The 26,367-nt window shown below is 62.6% G+C and overlaps 1 protein-coding gene across 4 annotated transcripts; it reads left to right on the forward strand.

Annotated features, from left to right (window-relative positions):
• The first annotated feature begins 691 nt into the window (after positions 1-691).
• CHID1 (chitinase domain containing 1) lies at positions 692-26,367 on the forward strand. 4 transcript variants are annotated; one of them, XM_042958615.1, is made up of 15 exons: positions 721-768; positions 2,809-2,923; positions 3,290-3,439; positions 6,468-6,621; positions 7,153-7,302; positions 7,562-7,694; positions 8,396-8,440; positions 8,910-9,016; positions 9,399-9,460; positions 12,255-12,347; positions 17,087-17,188; positions 17,746-17,901; positions 25,632-25,712; positions 25,956-25,998; positions 26,185-26,367. In XM_042958615.1, the coding sequence occupies exons 4-15, from the start codon at positions 6,511-6,513 to the stop codon at positions 26,281-26,283; spliced, it is 1,182 nt and encodes a 393-aa protein (XP_042814549.1). In that variant the 5' UTR covers positions 721-768; positions 2,809-2,923; positions 3,290-3,439; positions 6,468-6,510; the 3' UTR covers positions 26,284-26,367. The 4 variants fall into 4 exon arrangements, 3 of the variants coding, with proteins under 3 accessions (XP_042814548.1, XP_042814549.1, XP_015398477.2); XR_006208399.1 differs by lacking the exons at positions 2,809-2,923; positions 3,290-3,439 and having other exon boundaries at positions 692-768; positions 25,632-25,736; positions 26,185-26,222; XM_042958614.1 differs by lacking the exons at positions 2,809-2,923; positions 3,290-3,439 and having other exon boundaries at positions 692-768.

Below are 26,367 nucleotides of genomic sequence, written 5' to 3' on the forward strand. Positions count from 1 at the left end.
GCTGAGACGGAGGGGTTCTGTTTGCCCCTGGGGCCGGGCGGGGGGTGGGGGGGTGGGGGGCTCCAGCTTGTGAGAACTGTAAGGTGGTGCCACAGATCCTGGAGGCAGGGCAGAGAGCGCTGGGTGTTGGCTTTGCGGGCTTTTCGATATCCAGGGGCCATCCAGAGGCCTAGGGCACCACCGGCCCACGGACGCGGCCTGAGACAGGGGACTGGGCCGAGCTCACTCAGGGACATGCGGGGGATGTCGGGGACGGACAGGCTGGAGGACGGCCACCAGTGGGGAAGGAGGGGCGCCGGGTCAGGCGATTCCCGACGGTCCTTGCGTGGCCGCCTCGCGGCATCGCCGGGACGCCGCCCTCCCCAGAAGCGCCAGCCTCAGTCCGTCCCCCTGCCCCCTCACTGCCCCGGCCCCTATCCCGACCCCTGTCCCCGCCACGGCTCCTGCCCCGGCCCGGGCCCCATCCCCTACCTCGACCCCCTGCTTTGGCCGCTACCCGGGCCCCGCCCCTACTCCTGCCCTAGGCCCCGGCCCTTACCCCTACCCCGCCCCCTGCCCCGACCCGGGGTCCCGGGTCCCCGGCCCCAGCAGCCGCCTGTACCCCAGTCCCCTACCTTGACCCCGCCTCCGGCTTCGGCCCCGCCCCCGGCCCAGCGTGCCGTGCGCGGCGGCGACGCGCCAGCGTCCTGGGGCGGGACTTCCGGCGGCGCCTGCGAGCGATTTCCGTCCGCGCGCGAGGGTGGTCCGGCCGGCCTCCGGGACATGAAGGTGAGCCCCGCGGCGGCCGGCTGGGGTGGCGTCCGCGCCCCGCGTCTCGGCGCCCGCTCCTCCTCCTCGCACGGCCTCAGTTCCGCGCCGCGAAGTGGGCGCGCCGGGGGCGCGTGCGGGCGGGGGGCGCGGGGGAGCGCGGGTGTGAGAGGTGGGTGTGGGGGGATAGGTGTGAGGGGCGGGAGTGAGCGTGTGGATGGGTGTGAGAGCGGGTGCGAGTGTGAGGAGTGGGTGTGTGGGGGGGTGAGAGCAGGTGTGAGCGGGTGGAGGGGCGTGAGTGTGGGGCGGGAGTGAGACGGCAGGTGTGAGCGGGTGTGTGAGCGAGTGGAAGTGTGAGATTTGGGCACGAGGGCGTGAGAGTAAGGGCCCGAGTTGGAGGCAGCGAGTGTGACCAGCACGCTCGGTGTGGGTGAGGTGGGGGACACCGAGGGTGGCGGCTGCCCCGTCCCCGGAGCGCGGGCCAGATGTCCCTGTGCGGGTTGGGCTGGGGCGCACTTGGCTGGACCCCTCTTCGCTCAGCCCGGTGTCTTGAAAGCTGTAGACTTTCCACGCAGGAGGTGGCTCGTGGCCCCTCGCTTCCCACAGAGCCGGCTACGGTGGGCTGGTGGCAGCACTGGACCTCGAGCCACGGGTGGCATCCTGTGTCCGTAGCTCTGTTGAGTTAGGGAGGCACGGTGGCCACGCGCCACGTACTCTTCATCTCTGAGCGCCATGAACTCCAGTTCCTGTGTCCCAGAGCCCGACGCGGAGCACGTGGTCCATAGATGTCAATAGATGTCACCAGGGCTGTGGTCGTCCCACCGCAGCCTTCGCTCCCCAGAGCGTGCTCGCCCTCGCCCAGGAATGCGGTTGGCTCCACGGCTGGTGTGGCCGTGACCTGCCCAGGGGAACAGCAGCACTCTGTAAGCCAGCAAGTTGGCTCCTGGTCCGGCCACGTGTAGGTCACGCCCCCGGGGCACCACCAGTCCGCGGTTCTCAAACTGCACACCACTGAATAGTGAGAGCAACTTGATGGTAAAATCAATTTTTTTTTTCATGTTTGTTTATTCTGAGAGAGACCGAGCACAAGCAGGGGGAGGGGCAGAGAGAGAATCCCAACCACGTTCCACGCTGTCAGCGCAGAGCTCGCCGCGGGGCTCGATCTCGTGAACCCTGAGACCACGACGTGAGCCGAGATCAAGTGTCGGACACGTGACTGACTGAGCCACCCAGGCGCCCCTAAATCTCCGTTTCTTAAAAACGAAATAGAGGGATTGTGCGTGCGCCACGGAGCAGGGTTAGCTCTGATGAGCGGCTTCCCCTGGTGCACACGTGCTCCAGGCCGCGGCCGACTCTTACCCTGGGTCTCAAAAACCACCTGAAAGTCACTGCTGTGACTCGCCGTCCTTTGGTCAACACGCTGCTGACGGTCCTCCCAGAGCTCGGAGCCCCTGGAATAGTGGCGCTGTCGGTTGTTAGCGCAGATCTGAGACCCCTGCCTCCCAAGGGCCCTGTGGGCCACCCAGACATGAAGGGGTCGCTGCGCACCGCACCCTGCGGGACCCGCGCCTCCCAGAGATCATTGATGTGTGCGGAAGAAACACCGACGCGAGGGGGCACAGGCGTGGGGTAGGGTGGCCGGGCCCACGCTGCACAGCAGGGAGCCAGGTGTTGCTGCCGCTTGAGCCCCCCACGTGTCACGGTAGCTCACGCTGTGTCCCCAGCGCTCGTGAGCAGCCTGCTCGCATTGCCTCCAGGATGGTGTGGCAGTGCCAGTTCAGGCCTTGAGCTCAGCGTGGCTCCCTTTCCACTTCCCCCTCCACTGTGCACAGAGGCTGGCGGGGGTCCGTCGTCCTTCCCCAGACTGGCCCCATCTCCACCCTTTCCTCAGGTCAGGGGCCGGGCAAGTCACTGGCCGAAGGGTCTCTGGGTGGGTGGGCAGCAGGCGGGGTGGCAGTCCGTAGACAGAGGGCGAGAAGGCCGCTGGGGCACACCCTGGGCCACTGTGGATTGCTTGAGGACCACCCTCCCGCTTGGTTTCTCATCCCCTTCCATCCTCAGCGACCCAGACCTCTATCCTGGAGCTGAGAAGGAGCCTGAGGTCATGGAGCAGACCCGGAGGGGCTGGGGCCAAAAATGGGGGCCTCCCCCCCACTCCCTGTGGCTCAGCCAGCAGGTACAGGCGTCCCTGCATGCGTAGAACCCACCCCAGCTCTGCAGCCCCTTGTGCAAGGCCTGTGTTCTGGAAGCACATTGGTTCAGGTGCCTTTCTGGCCTCATGGTGGCTGGGCTTCCTAACCCCAGCCCCTCCTAGCTTGGCGGCCGTAGTCTCAGCCTGACCGGATCAGTATTGTCCACCCGCGCCTGCTGTGACTGAGGGAGCCCAAGTCCTAGCTGTTGTCACCAGAAGGGAGGGCGGCAGGAGCTGTTGTCCTTGATGATTCTGATACCACAAAGTCACCCAGCAGAGGGGCTGCTGGGGAGGGGTGGGGAGGGGGCAGAGGATGACAGTCTGACCTGGTCTTTGTCTCCCTCCCCATAGCCCCTTCAGAGCTGCCCCTGTTGCACCTCTGCACGGCTTTGTCCCTTCTGTCCTGCGAAGCCCTTGGGCCAGCTGTCTGTGCCTCCCTGCCTCGTGGGGAGGGACCTCCAGGGCTCCTCACCCCAGGCCGCCCCAGGTGGCCCCACGCAGGTATGCTGTAGGTGTATCAGGTGCCGCAGTGTAGAAACCTGCCCAGGGAAGTGACAGCCCAAAGTCGTGCTGCTGTGCTGCTCTGTGAAGCAGGGAGGAGGGCTTTGGAGGGGTAGAAACAGGCTCCTGGCCAGGAGGTCAACGGGTGGAGGGGATCAAGGGGTGAGTGCTGCAGAGGGCCTGACTTTGCCAGCTCCTGACAGGGCACGCCCTGCCTGGCTAGAGCTCTGGTGACCCCAGGGATGCCCATAGTCAGAGGGAGAGGCCACGTGCCTGCCTGCTGGGCAGGAAGCTGGGCTGGTTCCCCAGGACCTGCTGGGTCTCCTCTGGCTCTGCCACCAAGTGGCTCCTTAGCTGGTCTGGAAGGGGCTGTCTGTCAACCAGCACACCTCACACCTGCACACCTTAAAGCCTCAGGAAAGACCCCAGCCAGTCTGGGCCCGCCCGGTACTCCACTGCCATGACGTAGAATTGCGGGGGCTGGGAGTGGGGGCAGAACCTAAAAATGAACTGCACAGCTCCTGAAAGTCCAGTGCAGGAAAGCCAAAAAGTAGCAGCTGACGCCAAAATCAGAATGATCAGCGGTCCGAATAGCCTGCTCACTTACTTTCTAGCGCCCCCTTTCGTACTTTCTGTATGGTGTGTACGTAACCTTATTTTTGAGAGAGGTGCAGAGCCCGATGTGGAACTCGATCCCAGCGCCATGAGATCATGACCTGAGCCAAAATTGTCAGATGTTTAATGGGCTGAGCCACCCAGGCACCCCATACACAGGAATTTTTCAGTAAAGATGGGATTGTGGTGTGTGTGTGTGTGTGTGTGTTTACATTTTGTAGCATTTGCACCAACAGTGCATTGCAAGCCTCACAGCGTCTGTCGGTATTCTCGTGTAGGGAAATGTGTGTTACCGTTTAAACAGAGTGGCAGTGAACCTTCTCGTGCATTTTTCACATAAGTGGGGAAGTCCCTCAAAGTGTAATTTGTAACAGGAAACACATGTTGGAAAGTGTATTTGCAACCAGATTGTCATCCAAAAAGATTTTTGCAACTTGAATTCCCAGGAATAGCTTGGGGGAATTGCTGCTGCCCAGGTTACGCCATTAGCTTCATTCTCTTTAGGCCTCCCCGACACTGAGTGTCTGTTCCCTTGATTGCTGGTGAAGCTGAGGTGCTGTTTCTCAGGCTTAGGGCACCTCTGTATTACAGGGTATCTCTGCGTATTGCAGGGCATCTCTAGGTACTACAGGGCACCTCTGGGTATTACAGGGCACCTCTGCATATTACAGAGCACCTCTGGGTATTACAGGGCATCTCTGAGAATTACAAGGTATCTCTGGGTATTACAGGGCACCTCTGGGTGTTACAAAGTATCTCTGGGTATTACAGAGTATCTCCGTATATTACAGGGCACCTCTGGATCTGTCAGGGTATCTCTGTATTACGGGGCACCTCTGGGTATTACAGGGCACCTCTGAGAATTACAAGGTATCTCTGGGTATTACAGGGCACCTCTGTGTATTACAGGGTACCTCGGTATTACAAGGCACCTCTGGGTATTACAGGACACCTCTGCATATTACAGGGCACCTCTAGGTATTACAGGGCATCTCTGAGAATTACAAGGTATCTCTGGGTATTACAGGGCACCTCTGGGTATTACAAAGTACCTCTGGGTATTGCAGAGTATCTCCATATATTACAGGGCACCTCTGGATCTGTCAGGGTATCTCTGTATTACAGGGCACCTCTGGGTATTACAAGACATCTCTGGGTATTACAGGGCACCTCTGAGAATTACAAGGTATTTCTGGGTATTACAGGGCACCACTGGGTATTACAGAGTATCTCCATATATTACAGGGCACCTCTGGATCTGTCAGGGTATCTCTGTATTACAGGGCACCTCTGCGTATTACAGAGTATTTAGTGTACTTACTACAGGGAATCTCTGGGTGTTGCGGGGTGTCTTGTCTATTATAAGGCATCTCTGTAGTACAGGGTATTTTTGTATTTTGGGATATGTATAATATGGGGTACTTCTATATTATGGGGTTTTTATTACAGGACATCTGTATTAGAGTATTTCTATTCCAGGGTATTCCTTTTTACAGGGTGTCTTTACGATAGGATGTATGTATGAGGTACCTGCGTATTATAGAGTTAGGGGTTTTTGTGCCTTAGGACATATGAATGTATCTCTTCGTTTTCCTTTTATAATGGGGTGTTTATTGGAGTGTCGTTGACTTATAAGAGCTCTTTGTTTGTTACGGGTAGATAATGGGTAGAAATGTGTAGTGAAGTATATTTTAATTTTTTTTTCTGGTTTATTGCTTTAAATTTCTTTTTTGTTTCCTAAATGAAAGTGTCACTTTTTTTTTTCCTTAAAATTCATCCATTTATTTTGAAAAAAGAGAGTGCAAGTGGAGGAAGGGGCAGAGAGAAGGAGAGACAGAATTCCAAGCAGGCTCCACACTGTCGGCACAGAGCCTGATGCAGGGCTTGAACTCACAAACTGACTGTGAGATCATGACCTGAACTGAGATCAAGAATCAGACGCCCAACTGACTGAGCCACCCAGGTGCTCTGAAAGTGTCACATTTTGACATAATGAATTCTGTTGGCATTTTCTTTCCTAACCTCCATCATTGCGGATACACTTGGAAAAGCCTTCTCCGCCCCGAGTTACATATTTTCTTCTAGTCCTTTCTGTGGTTCTTATTTTACGCTTAAACCTTCCAGTAGCCCAATTTCTTTGGGTTGGTGGAGGGCAGTCACCATTTTCCTAGATGGCTGAGGCGATGGGGAAGGCTGACTAGCAGTGGGGAGGCCCCTTTCTGGGGCACCTGAGAGGAACAAGGGCGCAGCAGTGCTGGAAGCTGGGTAGGCCACTGGGGCTGCCCCAGGGTAGGGCTCTGCCCTGAGGCCAGTGCCTGGCCCAGTGCCACGAGGACCCAGGCCCCGTCGGATGCTCCATTTGACAGAGGGGACACCCCACTGCTGGTGGTCATGTGGTCTGCTCTCTCTGCAGCCCCCTGGGCCCCGAGATTGGACTGCACTGTGACACTGCCACCATGAGGGCTCTCCTCAGCACACTCTGGCTTGCTCTGGCCTGCAGCTCTGTTCATACTACTCTGTCAAAGTCAGATGCCAAGAAGGCCGCCTCGAAGACACTGCTGGAGAAGGTAAGCGTGGTTAGGGGCTGGCCCTCCGTGCCTTCTTCCTGCCCACGGGAGCCATGCGCCAAGGCCTCTGTGATGCGGCGGTCTGTGAGCCAGGATGCTGGGGCCTTGGCCTTCTTGGCAGCTGGCCAGCACTGCCAGGGGTTCTGGCCGGATGGCCTGGGAGGGAGCGAGCGGCTTCTGGTGCTGGGGCTGAGGGTTTGCCCACCTCCCCCACCGGCCCAAATTTCAGCCCTCACCCATCCTCTGCTTTTTCCCATGCCTGCACTCTCTCGTCTTGCCTTGCACAGTTCTGTGATGTTCACAGCGGTCGAACGGATCGGACATGAGATGCACTGTGCCTTTGCGCCATTTTTCTGGGATGGGAGAGTGAGCCTCCAAGGGTGGGCCTGTCCGGTGGGCTCTGGTCAGCGGCACCATGTTGACCCCAGGACGTGGTGCCTGGCTCGGGAGAAGACCGTTGCTGCTGCTCAGGGCCCCATGTCCTGCCTGACGACAGACCCTGACCACCACCTCCTGTCGCTTTTGTTTCAGACCCAGTTTTCAGAGAAGCCGGTCCAAGACCGGGGTCTGGTGGTGACGGACCTTAGGGCTGAGGATGTGGTTCTGGAGCATCGTAGCTACTGCTCATCTAAGGCCCGGGAGAGGCACTTTGCTGGGGACGTCCTGGGCTACGTCACTCCAGTAAGCCAGGCCCTGGGGTGGATGGGGAGGTCCCGAGGGCAAGGCGGCCACTGGGGTCTTTGTCCTCACCTCCCTGGGCTACCGCCGTGCAGGTGCAGCGGGAGAGAGGCCTCCCGAAGAAGTGAGAGTCATGCCGAGGGTTTTCTGGGACTTGTCCTGCACAGCACAGGCGGTTCCGTGGTGTCCCATTGCAGAGGTGTCTCAAGGGCCCTCTGTCCCCAGCCGCAAGCCTGTTCACCTGTTCTCCATTTTCTGCCAGTGGAACAGCCACGGCTATGATGTTGCAAAGGTCTTCGGGGGCAAATTCACGCAGATCTCGCCCGTGTGGCTGCAGCTTAAGCGGCGTGGTCGGGAGATGTTCGAAGTCACAGGCCTTCACGACGTGGACCAAGGTTCTCACGTTGCTGCCCATCTGTGCTCGTCCTGAGGGCCCACAAGGGTGTGAGTGCCCGTCCGTGTGTGTGGGCACGAGGATGTGATTCTGCGTGTCTGGAAGTGCGTGTGGAGCTGAGTGTGTGTGTCAGTGTCACGACTGTCTGGCATCAGCCAGAACCTTGCTCCCCTCGGCAGTTTGTACACCGGTCCAGGGAGGAGGCGTCTGGGACAGTCTGGGCTGTCTCGACAGCCACGGCAGCCAAGTTCCCTTAACTGTCCCCCTCTCGGGTTTGGAGAGAGGGTGCGTTAGCTACTTGTGGAGATCTGAGCCCCGAAGCCTCTCTTCGATGCTGGAGGGCAGTGCCCAAGGACACACTGGGTAGCACTGGGACTGGGCCCTCGGGCACCCCTCAGCTCCGAGAAACAGTCCCAGCCCCCTTGGAGGCCACTTTTCCCCAGATGGGGCCGATGCCACGATGTCCCCCCTAGTGGCCCAGGGGTCTGACCCGTCCTGACTGCTCTACGTAGGGAGGAGAGGGGGAAGGGGGGGGCAGGAGTGGGAGGAGGAGGGGGCTGGACCTGCAGATTCTCTCCTGGTTCTGCCTTTCTGCACCCCCGTCGCATGGGGCCCGGCGTTTTCTTCCTTGGGGGTGGGCTGGGTCTTCGTGCGGGCAAGGGGCTGTGTCCCTGCACCGACTGTCCTCTCCCCGTCCCACAGGGTGGATGCGGGCAGTCAGGAAACAGGCCAAGGGCTTACGTATAGGTAAGTCTGGTGGGCCTGGGTTGGCGGGGCTCCCGGCCCTTCAGCTACACACCGTGTGTGTCCCTGGCAGGACTAGACAGAATGACATCAGCCCCACCCGTCCTGGAGCATGCAGCTGGCCAGGGTGTTCCCAGAGTGCAGATGGGGCTAGCAGGGTGTGGGCATTGGAGCAAAGGAGCAGGTGATGGCCGAGGAGGAGGAGCCGTGGCAGGGGTGGGGGAGGTTCCGGTGGGGAGACGGTACAGCAAGAGCCAGGCAGCGACTTGCTGAAGGAGCTGGGGGTCCGGGCACTCGGAGACGTGGGGTGTGAGGGGGAAGAGGTCAGTACCGCCTACCGCCCCCCCCGCCCCCCACCAGGCCTTGTGGGTGCCTAGCTGTGTGCTCACTCTGCTCTGATGGCCAAGGGTTGCCCTGGGGGCAGGGCCAAGCACAGAAGGGTCACCATCTGTGTGCGGGTCTGTCCCCCAAGTGCCCCGACTCCTATTCGAGGACTGGACTCACGAGGACTTTGGGAGTGTCTTGGACAGCGAGGACGAGGTAGAGGAGCTGGGCAAGACCATCGTCCAGGTGGCCAAGGTGAGGCCGGCTGCCCTGGTCTTCGCCTTGACCACAGACGTCCCCTGGGGTGAGGCCTGCTGCCCTGGTCTTCGCCTGGGCCAGGAAGGCTTCCCTCGGGTGACGGCCAGCTGCCCTCCTGGGAGGGCGCCCGCCCTGCTGGTTCTTCAGGTCCCCAGGGTTGGGGTTGGGGGGGAGGCCTGTGAGGGGACAAGACGCGTGAGCACCTGGCCCCTCTGCTCCTGGCTCCTATGGGGACCCCCACATTGCCTCCTTCTAAGGGGGGCTTCTGGGCCTGCCGTGACCTCACTGCATGCGTACTGGTGGCTGGCTCCGCGTTGCCTTCCCACCCGTCCCCACCAGCGTCATCGGACCCGCATTCACCTGCCCTGTGCCTTTTCAGAGCCAGCACTTTGACGGCTTCGTGGTGGAGGTCTGGAGCCAGCTGCTGAGCCAAAAGCACACGTGAGTGGGCTCTGTGCTCTCCTGGCCCCCGAGTGTCCTGGAGGGAGGACTGAGGGAGGGCCATCGTAGGGGGACGGGGACAGCACCTCAAGAACAGCCAGGGGCCAGCATCTGGCTCTGACCGTGCTGCTCTGAGGGCCTGGACGCCTGTGTGGGTGGTAAAGGCCACGTGATCGACGTCACCCAAGAGTACCCTATGGGAAGATGGGGGCCTGGGCGGTGACACCAGTGTCAGGCTTGGACACCAGCCCACACGCCTCTGCTGAGCACCGCAAAGCCTTCCTGGGGACAAGGAGAAGCGGTCGGCCGGGCGGCGGAGTCATCCGGGAGGAAAGCCAGCCGCCCAGGCCCACAGACACTGCCTGCGCGCCTCACAGGGGCACCCGAGTGACCCGGGAGTGGTGCAGTGTCTCCTGCGGCAGCCACTGCCTGCCTGTGTCGGGGATGTGGGGGCAGAGCGGTGGGGAGGCCTACGTGGTGCTGGGGGTGGCAGAGGCTGGCATCCGGCCACCGGCAGTTCCGAAAGCGGCCTCCCCCCACTTCCCCGCCTGAAGGAGTCCCAGCTCAAAGCCTGAGCCCCCCCGCCCTTGCTTCCCCAGCAGCGAACACTGGGCTAGGGCTCCCCGCAAGGCGTCCCCCCTCCTGTCCTGCGGCCGCAGTCCCTTCTCTGCCCACTAGAGATGGTGTCCCCAAGCCGGTCTCTGGTCTCCACGTGCAGAGGGAGGGCGTGTTGTTGGCTCTGGCCTGTGTCTGGGGCTCCCTGCCCAGCTTTGCAGCGGCGGGCCTGTCCGGGCAGCTGTGACTCCCACCCCACTTGGGTGCAAGCCCCTAGCCCTGGGAGGGCCCTGAGGCCCAGTTTGTGCAGGACGATGCATGGAGACGACAAGAGCTGAGTCGAGTGCCTTGCTGTGTTTATCAGGAGCTGGCACAGGGCCAGCGTATCAGGGGCTCTGGCTGTTGGCAGATGCCCCCCCCCCCCCCCCACAACACACCTCTCCTCCCAAGGATCTGTTGTGATCTTTGCAGGGCAGAGGCCCTACCAAGGTGACCTTCCATCACCTTCTGATTCAGCTTCTCACAAGACAGCTGCATTCTGCCTGGGCTCGCAGCACGGGGCGGGGGTTTACCTGAGCCACAGCCAGGATGTAGCAGGCATGTGATGAGGGGGCGGTTGGCAGGGGCAGGCAGGGGGCCAGGTGGAGTAGGGCAGAGAGGAGCCAGTCTGGCAGATGGCTGTGGGCACGTTGCTACCTGGGAGCCGTCTCCCAGGATGGAATGGGCCTGGCTGTGGCGAGGCATGATGGGAACATTTCACGAGGCTGTCCCCACCTGTCACCCTCATTGGGGCTTCTGACTAGGCGTCCAAGGGCACTGTTTCCTTCTGCAAAGGTCAGCCTGGAAAGGCCGTTGTGGCAGATGCTCTGGGGCACATGGCCTGTGTATGATGGGGACAGTGGCAGAGCAGCTCCGTGACACCCGTGTCCCACAGAAGTCCTGTGGGGAGGAGCAAGTGACCTGAGCCAGTAGAGCAGGCAGGGATGATGCCCAGACCTCGTGAGTGGCCAGGTCCCAGGCCATACCCAGGGTGTGGCAGGCCTGTTCCCCGGCACAGGGGTGACCGTAGGTTCCCAGTTGGTGGGTGCTGCCCCAGAGGCACGAGACCATCCTTTCCGTCCCGCAAAGACGCAGCCCCGGGGCCATCCAGAAAGCCAGGAGAGCAAGTGACAGTGATTGTGCTTCAATGTGACAGCTGTTGGCAGAGCTGATGGAAGCATGTGCTCCCCGGGGATGAGCCTGACCACAGCCCAAGTTGCCTCCTTCTGGGAGAGTCACCATGGTAGCAGGGATCACTCCCACTGAGCCCGGTCTGGCAGTCAGTGACCACCCGTTCCCGTCAAGACCACCGGGGCCATGCTGGTGGGGCCTGGAGGCGGGCACTGGGCGCCATGCCCTGGCCACACGGGGGGCCGGTGAAAGTGCGAGTGCCCCGGACCCTCTGGGGGGAGGGCTCGCTGTGCTCTCACAGTGTTGGCAGGGCCAGGCCAGAGTGAACGCCCAGAGCATGGGGCCACCCTAGAACCTGTCGGTGGCATGAGGGGGACTGGGGTGCCTGACAGACGCTTCCACGTGATGCTTGGAGCTGTGCTCGTCTCCGTTCCACTGGGCATCCCTGCTGTGACTCCAGGGGCCAGAGGAGCCCATGGCACTGCCTCCCTCCCTGTCCCCCATCTGGTGGCCCACTCCCTGCTGAGACACGTCCAGACACAAGTGGAGAGTGCCACATGACACCTACCCACAGGTGCTCCTCCTGTGTGTCCCAGGACTGGAGGCGCATCCCTGCCTGGGACAGTCGGCTGTGTCTTCCAGGCTGAGGGTGGCCACGTGAGGGGGCTGGGCTCCCCCCTCAGCACAAGACCTGGTTGGTGGCGCTTCCCTCACTGTTCTGGTCCTGAGTGTTTGAAGGCCTGGGCTGACCCAGCCACCAGCAGGTCACCCCCTGGCCAGACGGTATGTCTGGGAGATGTGATGGGGTGCTGCCCAGACAGCCCTTTGTTCCCCATGTCATTCTCAGGGTGATCCCGGGCAGGGAAGGCCAGGGATCAGCCCGCTTCGGGTGGAAGGTGACCCCCACGGGGCCTGCTGGGCTGCCCTGGTGCTCGAGTGTGTGAAGTGCACAGGGCCTCTGGAGCCCATACCTCCAGGGCAGAAGGTGCCCATGACGGGGCTCCTGCCCTGTAGCGGGTCTGGGTCAAACCCCTTGACTTCCTGTTCTTGATCTCCTGGTTCTTTGCAGGGGCCTCATCCACATGCTCACCCACCTGGCTGAAGCCCTGCACCAGGCCCGGCTGTTGGCCATCCTGGTCATCCCACCGGCCGTCACTCCCGGGTAAGTGCCATGTTCGCTGTGGCCGGGGACCCAGGTCAACCCCCTGGGCACGCACTACCCTTTCCCCAAATGTTGGAAGGTGCTGGAAGTTCCTGAATTTGAGGGGCTGCATCTTATAGATACTCCCATCATCAGGTGTGGTCTTGCCACAGTGTAGAGCTTTAGGACGAGTCCACACCTGCTGTGCCCTTGGGAGGTCAGGGCTGTGGTCACAGCACCTTCCCAAAGCCTGACTGTTCCCCCTTCCCAGCCCAATAGGGCGACCCTTCTGGAACCTAGGGAACAGGGAGGCGGAGCCGCCCAGGCCCTAGTTGTTGGGACCATGGCCCGTCTGCCCAGGGTATTACCCAGTGCTGGGCACCAGAGAGGCTCCAGATCTATGGTGAGGACTGAGGGCAGACCCAGAGTCAAATGGCAGGGCCTTGTTGGGGAGGAGACCACAAAGGCCCAGGCGGGACCAACAGGGGCCTCTGTCTGGCCTTTGCCAGCCCAGCCCTTCAGCCCACAGGTACCCACTGGGCTCCCACCTGCTGCCCTGGAAGGAAGCAGCTGGCCCACCCAGCTGTTGAGCGGGAGCAGCACGGGTGGGCCTCTGGGGCCTGTGACGTCCCGCCGTGGTTCACAGGCTGACGGGCTCACGGAAGTGCCAGTTGACGCTCGTCCGGAGTCTGCGGGTCGCTCCAGCAACTGAGACAGATGTTCCCTGGGGGCAGGCCTGCCTGGCCTTCATGCCCCCTGGCAGCCAGCGCATGCCACCCGAGGCCTGGGCACGTGGTTTAGGGCTGTGGTACCCCGCGCCCTTTGCATTTCCTGGGCGTCAGCCTGCCATCTGAATTTCCCCCCGACACTTTCGGGGTCCTTGGTCCATCAGGGTGGGCTGCAGTGGGAGTGGGGTTCACACCTGTGTCCCCAGGCCCCACTGTGGGTGGGGAGGGTCCCACAGGCCGGCATCTCCCTCACGGAGCAGGGAGGGTAGTGCTCAGCCCAGGAGGGAGCCCAGCCAGAGCCCCACCTGTCTGTCCTTCCTCCCACGCGCAGAGTGTGTGTGCGTGTTTGTGAATATGTGGGGGGTGCACGTGTGTCATGGGGCGGCCCCGGGATGGGCTCTTGGGACTCTGAGGTTGGAGCTGGACCTGGGGCTGGAAGAGGAGCTCGTGCCCTGGGGAGGCCGAGTGGCAGACTCTAGGGCCTGTGGGCATGGCTGTAGGTGCTTGGTGCCCGTTTCCTGGGTCTCCCAGTTTCTGTGGGCGGTTGGGGGTGGGAGGTACTTGGCCGGATGGAGACCCTGTTGTCCTCTGGGCTCAGGAGCCATCTGCGGGATGGGTGCAGGAGGTGCTGTCGGCGAAGGTAAGCTCCTAGAGGCCGGGGGCATCTTAGGCTAAGAGCAGGTGCTACCCAGTCCTGCGGCGCCCCTACCCCCCCACCCCTCCCCAGAGCCTGGCAGTGTCTGGCGCATGTGTGGGGCAGGGTCTCAGAGGGTGTGCTGGACTGTGGGAAGGTAAAGGGGCTGGAGTACCCTGAGGGGCCACCCCTGGGCCTGGCTTTCCCGCTGGTGCCCTCTGTGCCCAGGCATCTTACTCTCACCTTACCTGGGCTCCTGGCACCTAGGCAGAAAGTACGTGACCGGCCCCTCATCCTGCAGCCACCGTGAGAGGACAGTGGCGGCTGAGGGGGGCTGTCCAGAGGGAGGGACCGTGGCCAGTGTGGTCAGCAATGAGGGTGGGGGGCTCTAGGCGCTGATGGGCTCACGGGCTGTGCTGTCCCAGCTGTGAACCAGCCCAGCCTTTTCCCCCCGAGGCTCCGGCTGGCGGTGCCCCGCAGGAGCTCATCCGTCTTGTTGGCGTTTACCCCACCCGCTCGCAGATGGCCGCCCTAACGGACAAGCCCGGTGCCTCTTGGCATTCTCGGCAGAGGACTGGCTGCAGCCCACAGAACAGCAGCTCCCGGAGGGAGTCTGCGGTGCCTTTCTCCTGCTGTGGGCCATGTCTGGGACTGTTGGCTCAGGTAGCCACGTTGACCTTGAGCCCTGCCCTCAAGGTCACAGCCTTGCCTCCAGCAGACCTGGTACTCTGGAACTTTTCGTCAGCCTCACGTGCAGGTGGAGACACCAGCTCCGGGTGGAGGAGGAGGAGCCACAGGGCTGAGTAGGCGAGAGGCAGGCAGGGGCTGGGTGACCGGGCCCGTGGGGGGGCAGGCGTGCGTGCTCCAACAGCAAGAATGTGGACGGTGACCCCGCCTTCCACACGTCACCAGTTAGGTGCCCCATCAGGGCTACTATGGGGGCAGCTCTGTGGCTGGTGTTCAGGGGCTGGGCAGCGTGGCTGGTGGCAGGAGCCAGTGGCCATTCACAGAGCCTGCACCGACCCCAGGGAGGGTCAGCCTGGGGAGGGCTGGTCAGGGGGAGGACTTGAGGTTGACCGCTGGTAGGTGGCTGATTCGTGGTGTCTGGGGGAAGATACCAGCAGGGGAGGGAGGTGGAGGGTCAAGCTACTTGCGCAGGGCCGTGGGGGGTTTGAGAACTGGGGAGATAGGGCAGGACCCTTTCTGGAGAAGAGACCAGTTGGCCCCATGAGAGGTGGGGGTGACCGCAGCAATGGGGCTCAGCCCCCGACATGGCAGCCAGTCAGGGTGATGAAGGAGGGAGGTGTCCACCACATGGGGGTGAAGCGGGAGGGAATGAGGGACAGAGGGTTGGGAGTCCTGCGGGAGGGACCAGGCCCTAGAGGCACACAGAAGGGAGCTGCCAGGAAGAAGCTCGAGCAGAAGATAGACCCCCAGTTGGGACAGTGGGCCACCCCCCATCCGGACCAGCGATGTCAGTGTCCAGGAGAAACCGTCTAGAGGCGCACTGCATGTCCGCCATCTGGCAGCCCGGAGAGGGAGGCCAGGGCCGCACGAGGTTTGCTGGGCCCACCCCTCATCTGCATTGCCCTCCTGCCTCGTTGCTGGCAGCTGTGGGGTCTCAGCCTGAAGGGGCCTGTGTGGCTGCCCAGCCTTCCAGAAAGGAGGAATGCCCGCGCTGGGAAGAGAGTGATTTGGGAACAAGCGTCTGCAGACCAGGGCCGTCCCAGGAGGGTGTGGGAGTCCAGCTTGTGGCAGGCGACCATATGGAGGACCAGCCCAGAAGAGCTAGGTAACCCAGGAAGGGTATGGTGGGCACAGGGGAGGGCAGACTGTGGGATGGACTCCATGAAGCTTCTAGAAACCACCCCTAACAGGGCGGCCACTGGAATTAGCAAAGGAGGAGAGGCTCAAGGAGTCCTGTCTGCCCTAGACCTCGGCAGTCCTCCCTAAACTGTGCACTTCTCGGGGCGGAGTATTGAAAACCCGTAGCTCCCTGTCCCCCGTGGCTGTCAGGAGTGTCTGCTCCAAGCAGTGGCGGGCACGAAAGCGGGTTTGGTGGGGCCTTCTCCCAGCTCATTTCTCTGGGCCTCATGCCCGCCTGGGTCCTGCCGCAAGCTGGCCTTCCCTGCACACCTGGGTGGGTCCCCTCTCCCAGTGGAGCAGGGAAGGTGCCAGGCCCCCCAGAAGCCCCTTGGGTACTGCAGCAACTGCGACACGGGCCTAAGGGGTGCACCCCCTGCTGGACCATGCTACAGCAGCCCACAGCCCTGCTTTCCCTCCTGAACCACTGAATCCAGAAATGGCAGGACCTAGGTGTCCATGGGTCCTTAAGTGAATGTCCTACCTCGAGACAGGTGAGCCTTTGAAATGGGAAGCGTTTTCCTAAAGCTGATGCGCCCACTGTTCTTGTGGTGCTCCGGGCCAAGGCCCGAAGGGTGCACGATATATTCACATGGCTGCCCGTGGCCTGTCTTCTTTTTGCTGGGGCCTGGCATCTTCTGGTCCACTTCGGAGGCCTGTCCCAAGTGTGGCCATTGGGGAGCATGGCTGTTGTTGCCCAGCAAAGTATTTGCCTCCAGGTGCATCCCAGGGTGCCCCTTTGTGTCTGGTGCTCATCAGAGTCGGGACTGTGAGGCCATCGTCCGCTGGCTCTGCTTCTCTTCAGGTCCTGCAGGTGCCCCGTGTCTCTGGGGGGCCTGGGCCCGGCGTCCTAGCTGCTCCCCCCAAAGGCAGCTGGAGAAGCTTTGCTCTGGGCTGGAGTGGGGCGGCCTTGAGACAGGGTCCTGTGGAAGGGATGACCATCACTGAGGTCCCTGCAGACACGCTTGACCAGGGTTTTGGGGGTGCAGGCTGAGAAGGGGGGGTCCTGTCTCAGGTGGAGAGCCCTCCTGGGGATGCTGCAGTCTCCAGCATTGCTGCGGGCACAGCCGTGGGCTAGACGATGGACCACCTGGGCTCTCGGCTTACCTGGGGCACCCACGCCCACCGGTGGGAATGGGGCTGTCCCGGAGCTGGGCTGATCTCGTGGCACCCTTGGATGCGTGGCAGGGAGGGCGGGGACAGAGGGAGAAATGAGCCTTTGCTTGACCTTCGACATTGGGCTCGACCTGCTGACCTTCCCGTCCCACCCCTGCTCTGGGAATGTGGCCCTGACCGCTGTGGGCGCTGTCCTATAACTGAGTGACAAGTTACCTTGCAGGGAAAGTGACTGCCCCCCTCCCAGGGTATAGGGTGGAAGCATCATGGTCTGGGAGCTCTCCCTTCTCTCCCCCCCCCCCCCCCCCCCCCCCCCCCCCCCCCCCCCCGCCCAAGGCAGCTGGCTCTGTCCTCAGTTGGACTCAGGTGTCAGCTGGGCTGTGAGAGGTGGGCAGTGGCAGCCATGCTTCTCTCTGCAGGACTGACCAGCTGGGCATGTTCACTCACAAGGAGTTCGAGCAGCTGGCCCCCGTGCTGGATGGCTTCAGCCTTATGACCTATGACTACCCCACAGCGCAGCAGTGAGTGTGGGCACCAAGGGACCCCGTGAGCTCCATGGCTTGGCGCAGAGGTGCTTGCCTCCTCTGGGGCCTGGACGCTGGACACTCAGAGGGACAAGGCCTGGCTTCCTGCCAGCGTGCTTGGGGCCGTGCCGCCGTCAGCTCTTGGCTCCAGGGTCACAGAGGACCCGAAGCCCACAATTGCCCCTGCATTGGGCAGCCTTCATGTTTTGGGGGCCTGTGCGAGTGGGCAGTGGGCAGCCCTCATGGGACCACCATCCTGGGTTGTCCCTCTGTGCCAGCACAGTGGCCGCTGGCACTGGACCCGCCTTATCGCCAAGAAGTTGCTCCCGTGGGCGGGGGTCACTGCCTCGAAGGGAGCCTCGGGTGCAGACATGTCACGGTGCTGCCCACTGCCGTTTCTGTCCCCCGTGGAGGCTCCGGGCGTAGCAAATGCCGGCATGGGTCCAGCTGGAGGCCACTGTGGGAGGCCTGCTGTCTGCTACCCTCCTTCCCATCCTGCCCCTGCCTGACACCTCTGCCTGCTGCTGAATCCCGCTCCCCTCTCACCCCTGCAGGCCCGGTCCCAACGCACCATTGTCTTGGGTTCGAGCCTGCGTCCAGGTCCTGGACCCCAAGTCCAAGTGGCGGAGCAAGATCCTCCTGGGGCTCAACCTCTACGGCATGGACTATGCAGCCTCCAGGGATGCCCGTGAGCCTGTCGTCGGAGCCAGGTGAGCCCAGGGCTCCCCACTACGTGGGTGACCTCCGGTGCTGTCCTGCGCCCCTGGCCCTCATTCCAGTGGGTGTGTGTGTCTCCTGGAGGTGGTGGCTTAGAGCAAGGGAGAAGGCCCTTCTCTAAGGGGGCAGTCTGACCCCACACGCCTGGTGCCTGTAGGCGGAGCCTCTGAGCCTGTTGGTTTGGGGGCCCCATCCCAGCACCGTAGCTGGGACCCCCGCCTTGAGATCACCCCCCGTCCGTGGGCACGCAGACCACCTCCCGACAGCGAGGGGCACGTGGGCCTGGCCTGAGAGGCGCTCGCTCATGCACTTGGCGTCGTCTCCTGCCCGACAGCCCCCGAGGTCTCTTGCCTTTCGAGTCCGTTGGTACCAAAGTTGTTTTTCTTCATGGTGTTTTTTGTTTTTCTTTTTAACTGCATTTATTTTGAGAGAAAGAGAGGGCGTGAGCAGGGGAGGGGTAGAGAAAGAGTCCCAAGCAGGCCCCGCGGTGTCAGCACAGAGCCCGACGGAGGGCTCCAACCCATAACCTGAGCCGAAATTAAGAGTCAGATGCTTAACTGACTGCCACCCAGGTGCCCTGGCTGGTATCGAATTCTTTTCAGCTTTGTTTTGCGTTGGTTTTCTGGAAGATACTGATGCTAGGGGTGTGGTTCTAGGCTGTCCTGTCCAGTGAGACCCCCCCTCCCCCATCGCCCGGTGGGATTTGATTAGCACGCGCCTTCCTGGGGTTTTATGTGTTTTGTACTTGGTTTTCATTGAGCTTTTGGGACCTGTGTATTTGTACTTTTCGTGAAATTTGGAAAATTTTTGGCTGGTTTCTTCAAACTTTTTTTTCTGTCCCTTTGTCTTCTTTTTCGGGCCCTCAAGCATGTGTGAGGTCACTTGATTTGTCTCCTGCCCCCGATGCTCGTTTTGTTTTCCTTTTTGTGGGATGTTTGTCGGCCTTGTCAGGGGCGCTGACTGGTGTCTCTGTCGCGCCTTCCGTGGCGTTGCAGCCTGTGCTTCCCCGTCACATCCAGAAGTTCGCACTGGGTTTTCTCTTGCGCGTGTCCTGCACTTCGCACGTGTGGGCCGGGCTGTGACAGTCGCACTCCGAGGCGGGCCCGTCCTGGGTCTGCTCAGCTGGTGGCTCTCCTTCCCAGGCTCCCGACTGGCCCGAGCTCTGCAGACTGGGGCCCCTAGGTGGGACGCCAGACATTGTGAATTTTGCCTTGTTGGGCGCTGGGCGCCTTGGCGCTGAATCTTCTCAATCTTTGTTCGGGTGCCTGGGAACCGTGTGAGCCGGCCACGGAGAGCGGGTCCAGACGCTGTGACCTGGGTGCACGCCTGTTGCAGCCTGCTGTCCTTGCAGGGGGGGTCTCTGTGGGTCACCAGTTGGGCTGCCACCATCAGGCACACGGCATGTCAGCCAAGGTGGTGCGGGGGGCAGGGGGTGGGCTGCCGTCCGTGGCTGCTCCTGTCGCTGTGCCTCGGTGGAGGGACGGGGGCTGCCTGGTTGGCCCTTGACTGCACTCGTGGGCTTGAAGGGGCTGCTCCCAGTCACTTGCCCAGCGGGCTGGGGGGGCTTCTGTTTCCTCTAGGCCCCTCCTGCTCTGTGGGCTGGGCCTCCAGGACAAGGAACAGTGCCCATGAGGGCCCAAAGCCACCCCCTCACCTCAGCTGTCCCTCCACTGCCCTTCCACGAACCCCGAGATCGGCCATGCTCGGAAGTGGTCACCCTGCCAGGACCGTGTCCTCTGGGTACACAGCTGGTACTGGGGTCTGTGCTGCCCACCCCTGTCCTGGCCCCTGGCATTGGCCACATTCTGCGTCCCTAAACCTGGATCTGCCCCTCTCTGCCGAGAAGGGCCTTGGGAAGTGGCGTGGACGCGGCGTGGATGTGGCGTGAATGGCAGGAACTGGGGAGAGAAGGCCGAGGAGCAGCTCCCCGGCTCCAGGAGGGCTGCTGTGGTGCCTGGCCAATCACCGGGGCGTTGCCCCATCTCCCAGCAGCAGAGTGGGCTTCTCGGCACCCGGCCACCCCTCCCTGAGAGCTCCCTGTTTCCTGTCTATCTGTCCTTCTGGCCGGGTCCCCTAATGCACTTCTCTGACGTGGGATTGCTGAGAAAATTCCAGAAGCATTGCTGGTGTCTCCGCTCTTCCCCACAGCCTTGACCGGGTGCCTGGCCCAAGGAGGCAGTGGGCAGAGCCCCATCCAGAGCTCGGGCTCCCAGCACCGGGCCCCAGGATTCCAGGGAGCTGCCGACCGGTCAGCCAGGGGTAGGAGGATGAACCCCCTGCTGCTGAGGGAGGCATCATGCAGGGCCCCCACGCCCCCACCCGCCTCTGCTCCAGCCTCCGGCTCCGCTGGCCCAGGCCTGTGGGGGGCAGGGGACTTAGCCTTGAGGTGCCGCTCAGCCACCTGTGCTGCCGTGCGCACACCACACGTGGGGCTTGAACCTCAGATGGTCACCGTCCCCCAGTCCTGGAGGCCGGAGCCCCAGGTCCAGGCGTGGGCCGGGCCGGGGCCTCCAGAGGCCTCTCTCCTTGGGTGTGGATGGCTGTCCTCTCCCAGTGTCCTCACGAGGTCAAACCTCTGCTCGTGTCTGTGTCCTGATCCCCACTTCTCCTAAAGATTCCCGTCACCTGGGATCAGGGCCCACCCCGATGACCCCGTATTACCTCAGTCACCTACGTAAAGTCTCCATCTTCATGTGCAGTCATATTCTGGGGTGCTGGGGGTCAGGACCCCAACATAGGAATCTGGGGGACACTGTTCATCTCTGTCCCCACCTGAAGGGTGGAGAGTCACTGTTTACTCACTAAACTTTGGCCCTGCAGCACAATGGCAGGTGGAGTGTCAGGCTTGTTAACCCCGCATACGCGGTCCAGGGGTGTGAGCGCTCACCCCCCTCCCCTGCCTCGCCTCCCAGGATCCCGCGAGCAGACAGCAGCTCCAGCCCCCAGCTCCCGCTCAGCAGGGCCACGGCTTACACACCTCACAGGCCCTACCTGGTGGGTTTGCCCCACAGAGAGGGGCTAAGGGGCCTCACAGAAGTGAGAGGCCTGTGGCAAGCAGAGAGGGTCAGTGCCACAGCCTCCGGGCACCAGGCGCTGCCTCGCCTGGGGACTTGGAGCAGAGGAGGGGGGTCGAGTCTGCTTCCGGGGAGGGCCATAGTGGAGGGCTGCCCCAGGGTCCCCGGCACGGACCCGGCTGTGTTCTTCTCCACCCCAGGCCCCTTCCTGCCGAGCTGTGGAATGGGGCCAGGCTTGGTGCCCTGAGACCCGGCAAGAGACTCTGCCATCCCGATGGTGGCTCCTGGGACTCTCCTTATCCCCCGGGCCACCTCAGGCTGCGGGTCAAAGGGTCTCAGGGCACAGGCTCCCCAGGGCAGAGAGAGCTGCTGTTCTAAGGAGGGAGCCTCGGCCCCAGACAAGGTGGGGGAGGGGCAGGCACGCAGCCCTCACGAGGCCACTCCCCACAGGCCCCCCGACGCGGCCAGACTCAGCGATGGGAGACCTTTGCCAAAGCGGGGTCTCAAGCGGAGCACGATTCCCGGTGCAGCACCTTCCCTGGGGTTCACGTCACAGGGAGCTGGCCCCGTGGAGGACTTGCAGGGCTGAGGGGGATCAGGAGGGGCACCCCCTCCAGGAGAGGGGAGCCGAGCCTGGAGAGGGGTCACCTCCCCTACAGGCCAGTCCCAGGGTGAGAGCTGCAGTCCAGGAAGGATGTCGTAGAATGACCGCAGCTCCTGGTGCAAACGGAGGACACACCCAGATGGGGCGATGGACGCTGGCCCCAATGTGGTGTGAGCCTTCTCCCCACACCCGGCAGAGGCCCCCCTGCCCCCAAGTGCCCCCGACCCCTGCAACACCAACAGGGACGCCAACAGTGAAGCACCCCTTGGGCCCCCGTGGGGGTCCTTTGGCCACAGCCTGATTCTTCCGGGCAGTCCTCCTGGCCTTCAGGGAAGGAAGGCCTGACACACGTGCCCCTCTCAGGGCCGCGTCTCTCTGATCCAGCGAGCCAGGCGGAAGAGCTCAGCTGGCTCTACACTGATGCCTTTGTTTGCGGGGGGAGGGGAGGGCTCAGGAGCAACACCCCAGAAATGCAGTTCACCAGGATGCCACCCTGGCCAGTCCCCCCTTCCCTCCCCTGCAGAACCTGCTGTGGCAGGCCCTGCTCCCCGTGCAGGTGACATCGGGCCAGGTGTAGGCCGCCGGTGAGCCCCACGGTCACTCAGGCTCTCTCCAGCTTTGGCGCTGACGGAAGCCCTTGCAGCCTGCTCCAGGATTATGTGCCCTCCCTGTCTTGGCCACTCCGGCACGGAGACCTGGCCCTTTGTGGCAGGTGTCCTCCGCCTCTTCCAGGGCAGTGGGGGATCGGCCGCCTCACCATCTGCTCGGCCTCAGACAGAACCAGGACCCCGTGGTGGGGCAGGAGGCCAGCCCCCTCAGGCCCGGCGTGTGGTCTCCCGGCCTCTGCCAGCCAGGCTAGTGTTCTGTGCCCGCCAAAGGGACCTCAGGGGGCCCCAGTCTGCAGTGGCTGTTGCTTCACATCCTGAGTTTCCCTCCCTCCCGACTCACTAGTCTCTGTTGGCCATCCCTGGGCCACACGTGGGCCTTTTCCTGACCGTGTCCAGGCTCCTCCGTATGGCCTGCTCACTCCCTAACTTCAGGGAGTTTGGGCAGCTGTGAAACGCCCCAGGAGGTAGCACGAGTTTAGGTGCTGGTCTGCGGGTCCCCGTGCCTGCAAAGCCCCTCTCCTGAGAGGCTGTCCTGCTTCCTTGCAGGCCCAGCCTGGCCCCACAAGATACCCGGCACCAATCCACATGGGCCCCTGTTATGTACCTTCGGGGCCAGCAATCCCCACCCTGCTGGGCCATCTCCTGCCCCTGCCTGGGGATCCCCAGCTGGAGCACAGCCAGCTGGGTCCGGAAAGGGCGGGTCATGCTTGGAAGTCTCCTTGAGAGCCGGGGTGCCAGGGGCTCGGGGAAGGATGCTTCCCAGCGAGGCCAGTCCCTGTGACCTGCCAGCCCCAGACGACGGTGCTGGGCACCCAGCTCCCCCCAGTTGAGGACAGCAGGTCTGTGTGAGGCCCCGTGGGCAGGGAGCTGTCGGGGAACCTCGTGGGGATGCCTGCTCCGTGGGTGTCGCTGTCCTGTGCCCGGTCTCCCTTCGGCGGCCTCCCTGGGTGGCTTCTCACGGCCGCCTTCCTGTGGCTCTGTGCCTTCTCTCTGTCTTCGCGCCTTGGTCTGTGTCTTCCTTTCCTTCTGCTAGGTCCTGCCTCCAGGCACCCTGGTCTTGTGTCTCAGCCCTGGCCTCCTTGTGTGCCCTTCTTGGCTTTAGAGTTGCCTTTGTCCCTGCTCGGCTCCCCAGGGGTCTTCTGCTGTGGGCCTGTCTCACTTTGGAGGTTTTCCTCCAGGCCTAGCCCGTGAAAGGCAGCTGGGGAGGAGCCCTGCTGCCTGTGGGTGGGCCCTGCAGGTGAGGGTCCTCGTGTCACCCACAGAGGAGCGGCTCATGGCACGGGCCTGCGTCAGGGAGACCCTACCCTGTCCACATCTAGCCCGAGAAGACGCAGCAAGGGCCCAGCCCCAGTGACATAGCTGCTGGGGCAGTGGGGGCGGGGGCAGCTCGGGGGACTCTGGTGGCAGTGGGCAGTGGGAACAGTAACAAGGAGAGGCCACTGGGCACATGGGTCCCCCTCTGCGTGTTTATCAGGCCCCCTTGCCAATGGGAGGTCGGGTCTGGGCTGGCAGGGACCCCTCCTGAGGCTGGGGTGTGGGCAGGTCCGGCACGAGTGGGTGGCTTAGACTCGGTCCAGCCTGTCCTGTGCCTCTGGTCTTGTGGGGCAGGGCTCCTGCATTGAGTGCAGGGAGACCTCAGGTCCCACCAGTGAAGGTGAGAAGCCACATGCCAGTTTCCTTTGGGGTGGGAGGCACCCCCCTCCCTCTGTGGTGGTCCCACACACGTGCACCCTCATTGCCATTTCCGTCGGACCCTTTCTCTGAGCCACTGCTGGTTGGTCTCCATGGGTGTCCCTGTCCCCCCCCCCCCCCCCCGCTCCCCCATAAGGCCCAGGAATGTCCTCATCCTGGTGAGGAATGTTCTCTCCCTGACGTTCCTGGAACCCTTAGGCTAGGTCTGGTACCTTTTTTTGGGGGGGGGGGGGTGGTTTCCACACTCCATAAACTCGCCGTTTCAGAGGGTGGGGTGCCAGGGCGTTTGTCTCAAAATTGTGCAGCCAGCACCTCAAATTCCACACTTTCCTCCCCCAAAAAGCACCCTTGGGCCCTCTTGGCAGTACCCCCCACCCCCACCCCAGCGACCCCAGTCTGCGTTCTGTCTGCGGGCTCGCCTGGTCTGGGCGGTTCTTGCAACCAGAGCTGTGCGGTGTGCGGCTGAGGGCTCACTTGGGTCAGTTTGGGGAAATGCTGCCGCCCTCACTTTTGAAGTATTTCCCCTCTTGCTTCTCTCTCTGGCTCCCACCTCCTCGTTTGCCTCCTCTCCCTCTCAGACCCTCCCCTCCCAGCTCTGGTCTGTGCCCAACCGTGCCCTCCCCAGGGTTTGCTCCCCACTGGCCTCTCTGTGTCCCTGGGGCTGCACTAAGGTGAGCACGGGGTCCTGTGTGCCCCCAATCATGTCACCTAGAGGGGAGCGACCCCAGCCTCCGTGCCCTCCACCCCCCAGCCAGGGCCCATCCTGCAGCATCTGCCCACTACCCTGGCTTGGGACCCTGGGGACTCAGGGGCAGCCTGGGTCAAATGCCCTGTCCTTTACCCCCCCACACACACCCTCCCGTCTGGCCCTGCATGCTCTGCCCTGCACGTCCTGGATTCTCACAGAGACCTCAGACCAAAAATTGCAAATAATGTGAGCGAACCGAGAACCTTGTTTTAATTAAGGGTAATCTGCTAATGTTGGGTGGTTGGACTTGCAGGGCGCCCCCCTTGCCAGCAGGTACCCGTCCCCTCCTGTCCGGCACTTGTCTGCCAGGGGGCACTCACGAACCCGCTACTGGGAGGCCCGGCCCTCCTGGCCCCACGGCACCTTGGGAAGTCACCTGTCCTCTGCATGCGTCTAGGCGGCCGGGGGACGCAGTCTCAAGCCCCTGGCTCCTGGCAGTCAGAAAGGACTGCTGTGGGTGTGAGGCAGCCCTGTCCACGGCAAGGAAGGCAACGCTGGGGCAGCCTGGCCTCCGGAAGGGCACGGAAACCACCGCCCCTGCCTGCTGGCCCCAGAGAGCTGGGCTGGGGACCTCCGGGGACTGTCCCCAGGCCCCGCTCTTCCTCAGAGGCCTGTGGTTTGACCTGAATGCCCCGCACACCTCCTGTGGCGCTCAGGGCAGTCGCGTGCCTGGTCTGCTCCGTGTACCTTACAGAGGCCACACCCTGAGTGCAGGTGCCCTCACTCTGTCCACTTGGACACTCATGGTGCAGATGTCACAGCAAGAGGCCTGGTCAGGACACCCAGCCCCTTGGTGCAGTCTCTCTCCCACCTGCACAGCCCAGAGCAGTGAGCTCACAGGCTCCTGAGGTCGGAGCCGTCTGTCGCGTCTCTGACCGTCCCCCACCCCTGGTGCACATTCACGGGGGGCAGTGTCCCGTGCCCCATCCTGTGTTCCTGTACGTGTGTCCGGGGCACACGTGTGGTCCTCGCCCGACTGTGACAGCCTCAGCCACCGTGACCCTCCCGGTGTCAGGCTGCCTCGAGGACTCCCACACCTATGCCCGGTTCCCTGCAGGTACATCCAGATGCTGAAGGACCACAGGCCCCGGATCGTGTGGGACAGCCAGGCAGCAGAACACTTCTTCGAGTACAAGAAGTGAGTGTCCGGAGGAGGCCCTAGGTGAGGGCTGTGCACACCCAGGCTGGCCAAGGGCCCCAGGGCCTTGCGCTCGACCCCTGCCCCCGAGGGCTGATCCGGCCCAAGGAGCGGACCCGTGGGGCGGCGTTTCCAGCAGGATCTGAGGCTTCTGCTGACGGGGAGGAGGGCCCCGCACTTCCACGTGGGGTGGGGTTGGGAGAAGCTGAGGTGGGCAGAGGCAGAAGGCTCATCCTTTTGCAGAAGCCGCGGAGGGAGGCACATCGTCTTCTACCCGACTCTGAAGGTACTCACGGGCCCGCCTTTGTGCTGGGGGTGGGGGCGCAGGTACCACACCCCTCCCCCCACAGTGACCCTTACCCTCGGTGAGCAGCGGAGGTCAGCTCGGGGCCTGACCTGCTACTCCCTGGCGGCCGGGGTGGGGGGCTGCCAGGGGGTGAGAGGTGGGGCTGACGCTTCCCGGGGCCTGCAGTCTGTGCAGGTGCGGCTGGAGCTGGCCAGGGAGCTGGGCGTCGGAGTGTCCATGTGGGAGCTGGGCCAGGGCCTGGATTACTTCTACGACCTGCTCTAGGCCTGGCTCCAAGCGGACGTGTGCTTTCCTGAGCAGTGGAGTGACCAGTTGATAAGCAAAATACAGCCTCCTCTTTTCTGTTCA

This window comes from Panthera tigris, chromosome D1 (genome assembly GCF_018350195.1).
Source record: "Panthera tigris isolate Pti1 chromosome D1, P.tigris_Pti1_mat1.1, whole genome shotgun sequence".
Taxonomy (NCBI): domain Eukaryota; kingdom Metazoa; phylum Chordata; class Mammalia; order Carnivora; family Felidae; genus Panthera; species Panthera tigris.